Source organism: Melampsora larici-populina (assembly GCF_000204055.1).
Source record: "Melampsora larici-populina 98AG31 unplaced genomic scaffold MELLAscaffold_54, whole genome shotgun sequence".
NCBI classification, from domain to species: domain Eukaryota; kingdom Fungi; phylum Basidiomycota; class Pucciniomycetes; order Pucciniales; family Melampsoraceae; genus Melampsora; species Melampsora laricis-populina.
In genome coordinates this window covers 398,080-407,135 of record NW_006768818.1, presented here as the reverse complement: position 1 = coordinate 407,135, position 9,056 = coordinate 398,080, and the positions used below count along the sequence as shown (strand labels likewise).

General features: G+C 40.7%; 1 protein-coding gene across 1 annotated transcript; it reads left to right on the top strand.

Annotated features, from left to right (window-relative positions):
* Positions 1-4,253: 4,253 nt before the first annotated feature.
* On the top strand, positions 4,254-7,278 carry MELLADRAFT_79151 (uncharacterized protein; the record flags this gene model as incomplete). The annotated part of the gene is made up of 13 exons (XM_007415855.1): positions 4,254-4,399; positions 4,472-4,526; positions 4,614-4,688; positions 4,779-4,803; positions 4,900-4,938; positions 5,020-5,162; positions 5,244-5,328; positions 5,415-5,444; positions 5,518-5,903; positions 5,967-6,103; positions 6,171-6,433; positions 6,533-6,599; positions 6,679-7,278. The coding sequence occupies 13 exons, from the start codon at positions 4,296-4,298 to the stop codon at positions 6,869-6,871; spliced, it is 1,602 nt and encodes a 533-aa protein (XP_007415917.1).
* Positions 7,279-9,056: the final 1,778 nt, after the last annotated feature.

Here is a 9,056-nt window from a genome sequence, read left to right as displayed (position 1 = left end):
CAACAAAGAAACTGGAGTGAATTTCGAATTTGGAGGTTACATGTGACATTTACATGACAAAACTTTATTTTTGCAATCTTTACAACTCAATAACTTATTCATCACACATCAGAAATAGGTGATATAGGGGTGATAAATGATCAGAATCACGAGGGCTATTAAATGAGCTATAGTAATACAAAATTGAACAACCTTACAAAAAATTCGTAATTCCAAAAATGGATTTCAGCTATGAATATTAGGAAAAAATCACCTGTATTCATCATAAGAAGATCTGTTCATCATTTATCTACATCAATTGATCAAATTCACGCCTTGAATCATTACAAACAATAATCTTTATGACATCATATGATTACATTGGAGGATACTCTGTTGATTTTGACGGTTTTTGAGGGTTTTTGGAGGTTGTTGACCATTGTTGAAGGTTGTTGGAGAGTTATATACTATTGTTAAGGATTTTACGGGCCTTTGTTCCCCTTTTTACTCATCTTATACTTTTGTTAGAGTGTTTTTAATCATTATTAAATTACTTTACCAGTACTAAGCTCACTAAATTGCCCCTTTACATCAAAGGAGAGATTTCTTTACGTGTGATAAGACTACAAGTCTTCATTGGAATAACAATCAAAGTGATTGTTGCTTTGCTAGTAATTAAAATTGTGTTTTATTGTGTTCAAATTGGAATAACACTACAATAGTGTTGAGATTTCTTTATAATTAAAAATCACGGGAATAATACTTGAATTAAGTATTGAGACAACTTTCTCTGGTGCCTTATCCCAAAGAATTCAGCAAAACCCCGTGTTGATTCTTTCAAAGAGGCAGTCTTAGGCAACTTCTACTAGATACTTTATTAGTAGATTATCCCTCTTTAAGCTCTGTAAAGCTCTTGTTGAGCTTTAAGTTCTACAACGTGTCGGAATCTTTCTGGACTGGTTTGACACAGGGTTGCACCTGACATGTCTTCTTGAGTAAGCGAAGGTGTCTTAGACAATACCGATCATTCACGTTATTGAGAGGCTCTTCGCAGTAGTTGAGTGTTGAATGTGGGTCGTAGTGTTTGATTTGCTCTTCGGATACGCTGCAACACCAATGACCTATTGTGATCCCGTCGGTCACCATGGCACGCATTACTGAAGTGCAGTGTTAGGATTGTTACAGCAAAAAGCGGGCTATGTGTATTACGACTCACCTCGGGCTTCTTCAACGTTACCTGTGGGTTCAAATTCGCAGCACAACAAGCACACATGCGATTGAAATGAGGTACCCTCCTCTTGAAGCCATTTCAGGTGTTTTTTCATGGCATTATGGAATCTGCGGTTGTCCATGCCATGCACATCACTCTTCAAGCGCACACCTCGTGCATTGGTGCTTTTCATCAGACGGTGGATGTCAAGGCCAAGCGAGCATATGTTGGGACTAATTTTTCGGGTGAACTGGTTGTCGCGGAAATCATTCAAGTAAGTGGTGTTGTGGGCCGCGTGTGCGCGATTGTAAATGCAAAATACATTGTATATGCTGACGCTGTTATGGAAAATGTGTCTATTTCAGTGACGATTGAGGCCACAGCGTGTTTGAAATTTGCTTACACGCCTTGCATTTGTAAATGATTGAAGTGATCGGCAAGGCGGTGGGTCATGAAGTAGCGCTGCGAGACCTGAAAGTAATCTCTTGGTTGTCCTTCTTTGGCGGAGTAATATTCCCGGTATTCATCCTGGCAAAGGTAACAAGGTGTATAAGTTGAGTTACACCCTGAGTTAAAACACCATCGGGGGTAAATGGTTTCAGTAGTTGTATGAAAAGGAATTATACAATGATGTTGGCTTACCGCGGCAGTACATAGGGAAGTATTGCACGGTTTCAATGCCGTCAATGTCGAATAGATACGCAAATACGTGAGGCCTGATCATCAGTCGCTCGGGCTCGCCTGTCTCGCAATCGATGCATTGGAAGCAGTGGTTTGTGGGGGGTCTGAAAGTCCGTTCTGGAATGATGAGTACGTCTTGTGGTGGTCGGTCTTCCAATGGAATCCCATATTTCTTGATCATATGGGGGTCATACTGGCAGGAGGGTAGGTGTTTATATGTCAACAACCATAGCCGACTCCATGTCTCAGTGGTTTGTTGGGGGTCGAGGCAATGGTTCAGAAGCTCCACTGGCCCATGTAAAGCCGTCATTTTGTGAGCGCCGTTGTTCCTCTTCAAAAAGTCGGCGGAGAGATTGACAAAAGATACAAGCTGCCTTAGCGTCAAGTCCTCGTACGTGTCGGGGTACAATGTGGCTAGCCGTGAAATAAGGGCTTTGATAAGCATGGTTCGTTGGCTGAGTGTCTAAGACTTTGGTAATGAACACAAAGATCTCGATCTCAAAAACGACGAGATGTAGGAGGCCTTGCAGTTGGTAATATAAAAAGTGATTGGAAAGGTGGTTAAAAGATATTCATAAAATATCTTTTAAAGGTCCTCCAATTCTTAAAGGCAGGAGGAAAACACAAATCGGTTTCAGGCTATTGATGTGTATATGATCTCATCAACCTTACATTTTTCTCCGCGGACGTATTCGCGAGGTGAGGATTTCATCCGCTTAGAATTAGCCCGTCATGTAAGATGCATTGCGCATGTGGAAAGCTCAAATGGAACGTTTTGTTGGATTCATTGCACGAGGTGTTTTTTTTGGGTGATAAAGTCACATCGTCTGATGTGTGTGCGTTGTTTTGAGCGTTGTTGCACGTCTATTTGCCGCTGGCAAATACCCATTAAGAAACAATGGGTATAGTAATGGTAATTGGCAAATGTCGATATATCGCGAGTTCATGGAAGGTTGATAACGAAGAATAAGTTGTTACATTTAGGGGTTGCTATGAATCAAATTTGAATTTGTTGAGAGTATCCCGCATCAGGATGAATCGAGGCGTGGGACACGCAGGGGATGTCAAATACAAATCAAATACAAATTAGGTTTGTCAATACATGTGAAATGACCCGTGCTGGTCAGTTTTGCGGGCCGGCCTGATGGGTTGCACAATGCCTCGATTTCTCTGGGAATATGGGTCGTAGGAATCAGACAGCCTTTGTGACTACATATATCACAATGGCGGTCTGATCCCTACAACCTATATTCCCATCTGGGAACCTCTTTAATGTGGGCAGTGGGGGAGTCATTTGAAACCTTCTGTTTATTCAACTATTAGTAGTAAAAAGCAGGTGTCAAGATCTAGTGCCTGGCCTTCACTTTTCAAACGTAGCGAACTGTTTGGCCACAGTCTCATTGCTCTTAGTCTATATATGAGCTAACAAACGTGACAATCCTGGTTGAAGTTGATTGATACCTTCAGCTGGTTAGCCAAAGATGTGTCTGAGGTGACTGCAATTGCTACATCCAACTCAACATACACTTCAAGACCCCCAAAAATGGCTGATAACCTTTACAATTTAAGTCATCATTCTATTACTTCCATGAATATGACCTGACGCGACTTTCATCGAAAAAAATTATGGGGAGCTTCTCATCCGGTTAATCAGTTGAACGATGCCATTCATCTTGGATTTCGTTACACTTGTTGTATTCTTGTGTGGAACATTCGTAATGGACGGGCACCAACGTAGTCCAACATGTTGCTGTTCTAAGGCAAAAATTGTACTCGTGAACCTTGGGTGAGGGGGAGGGACTTTGGAAGTTTACACTTTCCTTCCATCTTCTTTTGTTTCCTTTCAAGTCTTGCTTTCGCGGTTTGGGGAAGAAACACTTCAGGCCCCAGGGCCACCTAGAGTAGCCACATCTTCTCCTCACCTACCCAAGGTCCCAAGCCCCATTGATACTGTTCACTTTGATCAAGAAAAAGACACATTTAGACCAAAGAGGCCTGCACATGTACAAGTGTTGCCCAAAGCTTGCGAAAGCATCGGTTCCAGATTTTTCGGATGAGCCCAAATAGAACCTCGAACAACTTGCGAAACCAAATTTGTCGAAAAACCATAGCCAGCTGCGTGACCTTTCAGCTTTGGCGCGCGCAGGAGGGTGATTTTTGGAAAATGTAAATTGCGCTCATGCTCTTAAAGTATTATATGGAAGCATGCTAATGTCATTTACGGCACAAAGGACCGTGGAATTGGTAGATGCACGATGATGATCTGGCACTTCCTCGACTGATTGGTTTGCACCTGTCAGTGTGAGCCACACTGACACGGTCACCCCACCGGCCTCCGCCCATAAAAAAGCAGCGTTACAAGTTGGTACCTTCAAAAACACGGCTGACCATTTCTTTAAAAAACTCGAATACCAGGTTGGAGGCGATGTCTTCGATTATATATCAACAAGTACCCACACTCGGTTTTGCACCGTTTCATCACAAAAGGGAAATAGAAAGAGAACAGATTTTACTAAATCCATTTCGAGCGTAAGATTCAGTATCATATTATCACCTCAAATCTCATTAATGTCAAACCCTGATCTGTTTTGCCTTCCTCAGTCCCTCAGCACTAACTTTTGTAAAGGCGTTGACCATCTGGAGACTCTGGCCTAGCGTGATTTTGCTTCCAAATCATCTTGAGGGAGTCGAACACCTCATATAAATCTAGGCTGATGATATGCTTTATCAAATCGTGTAACAGATTGCCTTTCTCACGGTCTGGGCTACCCTGAGTACCATCGCTATCCTACATCACGATGTAACTTCGCTTCAATTGGTCAGTCGCGTCACGTAAACTTGCATCTAGAACACGACATTGGGTTCAGTTGTTCATGTCGATCATAACTCTTTTGCTCGATGAAATCAGCCACCAACCATCGTAAACGTACTCGGTATGTTTGTTCGCGTAGTACGGCTTGCATTACCAACGTAAAACGTCTAATCATTTTGATCTCGATGATGAAATCATCGAAAATTTTGAACCAAAGGAACTGTGATTGGTTTCGTAGTATCTTATCGAACCTCCAGTATGTCTAATCATTCTCACCACCAAGTACGAAAATCTTCACGACTTATTATGAACTGAAATTTAATTTCGCTACTGATAGGTGCATACGAACGATACAATGATGGTCGACAGCAATGGTCCTCGATCATTCTTGGTGGTCGTAACCTTGCTCGTCTCATTTGGATTCATGTTCCTAATGCACTTAGACCACACGATCCAAATTATCTGCCCACAGAAGAAGAGGTTAGTAGTCAGAGTTTCCCAAAAAAAAATACACCATTTTGAAGATGTCTTGCTTATATTTTCAAGTGGATTTGATCATAGCGTTTGAGGTCGATCATTGAGAAGAAGACTATTATCAACTTGATTGAAGGGTTTGCTGTCAGCTTGAAGCATCACCTCCGTGGAGGTAAGTTAGGATATCGAACTTATATTCTAACCGTTATGGTGTCCTTGATATTAAATGATTACCATACGATGTTATTCTTCCATTAGAATATGGGATTTACTACGAGGATTTATACCGTACGTACCAGTGTGCTAGTGTCAAGAGTTGATGATTCCCTTACTGAAGTATTTGAACTGTATTCACTATCAGATCTAGCATGTCTCTTACCCAAGTATGCTTTTCCGTCTGGCCATCCCGTCGAGAGACTCGACTTAGGCTTCACTACTGCCCACTGTGCTCAAAATTCGCCTTCAATTAATGGATATGCGCTGAAATTTGATGTCAAGGTGAATGAGAATCGAGGAAGCGAGTCACCCCGATCGGACTTTACTATTCTTGAAGTTCGTCATAATGAACAAGTTGGCGAAGAAAGATTACATAATTCTGAACAACAAAGACGTCCAATGAAATGCAAGGGAGCTGTACCTCTTGATCCGTTCAAAGCTGATCGTGACCTCCTACCAGCTCATAATCCACCTCATGAGCGATGGGTTGAGCGATTTCCATTCTTGGCCATCCCCCGAGCCCTCTGGAAGGTAAGCTTCTTTTCGGAACGTAACGTGTCAACAAAAAGGCTGAGAATCTGACATGTCAATTAGGGCACACGGAATGTTGCCGGCCTGCGTCGCCGGAGAGGAATTAATTCTAGAGTGATACATGAAGATAACATTCCACTTGAGATCATTTGGCATATCGATAGCTATGTTGCTCAACTTCACCGTCGCCAGGTTCTCGAGTAAGCTCTGCATCTCAACCCTATCTGTCAACCTCATCCTGACCGTTTCACTTTGGTATTCATTTAGTCCCTCTGCAGCGAATGCACTCATAACTGGTGTCCAACCTCTAACAGATGCATTGACTAATTTAGAAAGAATTCTAACCACTCCAATCCCATTTGGTTATATTGTACATTTGAAATTAGTCACTTGGGGTTATCTTTTATTATTACCACTTCAACTAGTAACTTCTTTTGGATTTATTACCATCCCTGCTACCGCTCTTGTTGGAATTGCTTTTCTTGGTTTTTTGAGAGTTGGTGACGAAATCGAGAATCCATTTGGATATGGTTCGTCTCCTCACTTTTTTTATTTCTTTTCTGGCTTTTGTTTTTGGATTTTTCAAAGATTATCTACTTATGTATTCATATGGCTTTTTTGAACATTAGATTTGAATGATTTGGATATGGATCATTTTTGTCATCATCTGATTGCTCCTGAGCTTGCAAAAATCACGTAAGTCTTTCTTGACCTTTCTCATATCCGTAACCCAAGAAGGCTCACTAACGTCCGTTTGTTTTTCTTTTTTCCCCAGGGCTCGGGCACCACCAGATCCGTCCGAATTTATCTTTTCTACTTCTAATATTCCATTACTCGATACACGTGATTATAGATCAGGTTATGGATTTTTGAAATCAGGTTTATCTGCTGAAGATGTTCAAGATTTATTACGTAATCATCAATCTAGAGGTGAAAGTACTGCTTCAACATCTATTAGTCATGTTTGAAGAAGATTTTGACTTGATCTTTTATTTTTGTAACATAATGGAGAGGCTTTTTTTCTTTCATCAAGTTTGTATCACTTTTCTACTATATCAACATATTTATTTATAATTGGGATCACAAAGTGATCACTTAGGCGCAGGACAAGTATAGATGTGGTTTACTTAGATGCGCATTGTATATATGTTTCTCTTATTTCATGATCCTGACACGACATCTCTTCCTCCCTATCAAACTCAAATCTTTTGTTGTGCTATAATCGCTTTTCATATATTGTGCTTCTTTTGTTCATCCAGGAGTCTACCTTCATCAGATTATTGTCTGCTCTGATTCATTACCAGGTATTACTTATTGTTCTTGTTGTTTTATTTCTCTCTTGTAATCAAACTCAAATCTTTTGTTATGCTACAATCTTCTTTCATAGATTGTGCTTCTTTTGATCATCCAAGAGTATACATCAGTTATTGTGCTTATCTATCACATCCAGCAACTTTGCCTTGGATTTTTCAATTGGAGGTATCTTTGGACTCAAATCCTTGGACAAGATCTGTACGAGTGTTTGCATCTGATGATGCCTCAGATTCCACAACCCAAGGCATCTATGTTAATGGTGGATCATCAGAGAGTCTACCTTCATTAGACTATTGCCTGATTTGATCCTTTACCGGAGGACTTGCACAAGTACCTGGATTTTTTTTGGGTATGAGGCCAGAGCTACAGTAAACACAATAATACAATTTTTTTTCTTCTATTCTCACACATCTTCATACTGTGAAACCTTTGCCATCCAACCACCATCACATCTTCTCAACCTTGACTGTCATGTCAACTGAGAACACTAGCTCTATTAGGGTAAACTTTTCAAAGTTAGCCAAGAGCAACTATGTCAAAGGGTCCAGAGATGTAATTGCACCATGATGACAGATGGACTTCAACAATCCATCAATTTCAAAGCTCTTCCTATGCCACTTGTGTTGTCAAGACCCCTGGCACTGAAACTAACCAAGCTCACAAACAGCCAAGGCCGCTGATATCCTTTTTGGTTGTATTGATCAGGACATATAAATTTGGGTTATGGATAAGGAAGTTGTCAAAAACCCCATTAAGATCTGAAAAGTTTTAGAAAATAAGAAGGAAGACAAACATTATACTCAATTATTTTGATTGGTTTAATGGATTGATTGAGAGGAAAGGAGATTGATAGAATGGGTTTGTTGAACAAACATGAAATTAAAGCTGAGAATTGAGTAAAAACTCAGGGATGGGAGGAAGCAAAAGGACTCACCACCATGTAAATGGCCCTGTAGCAGGTTGACATGCACACACGGAGAGTTTTGAAATAAATCTGAAAGTATTTTGGTTGGATTTAGACTGAGAGTGTTGTTGAGCAAACTTTGTGAATATTGATTTATTTATAGGATCTGCAGAATTCTTTGTCTTCATCTGGGGTCAACTGACCGTCAACGCCACAGTTGATAAGGGGAAGATGTGCCTGTTGTGGTACCTCTTTGATGGGTATTTACCAGGTCTAAGGAAAGACCTGTGTGTGCACATCAAAGTGCTACAAGGATATTTACATGGTGCATAGCACTTCAAATATAAATGTGAATGTTTAGTGCCCCTCAATCCCTTGGCCTAACCGTGGTGTCCACATTGGTGGATATGTGGTGTATAATGAGCTTTTCGAGATGATTGTTGCAGAAAGTTCCTGCTGAATTTATCATCCCTTCTTGGAACTGCTAACCCAACTATGCCCCTGTGGGCAAGCAAGCCGGCAAGAGAAGGACTGATATCATATCCAAAAAAAATTGACATAGGAGCCGTAAATTTTGGCTGGATACTTTTTCCACCTGCTATATCTCATTACCTTATGATTAAAAAAGAGACTATGCAGGTGTGCCCGCAGTGGCACCACCTCAATTTCCAACTTACTTCAACTATTCTAATCACGCAGTGGAATGAGCAACCAAACCTCAAAATTCCACAGATCATGAAAATAAATCCACCCAGGCTGATTGTCACAACATCACCTCACAGAAATTGAACGGTTTAGTGTCAGGAATCCTTGGAGGTGATCAAGAAGCTTGTCCAATATTTTCTTGTGACAGAGAGGGAAATGTGTTTTATCAATTGTACAAATTTTAACAAGCACTTGCTGTTTTGTAGTCATTGAATACAGTGTGATTAGAG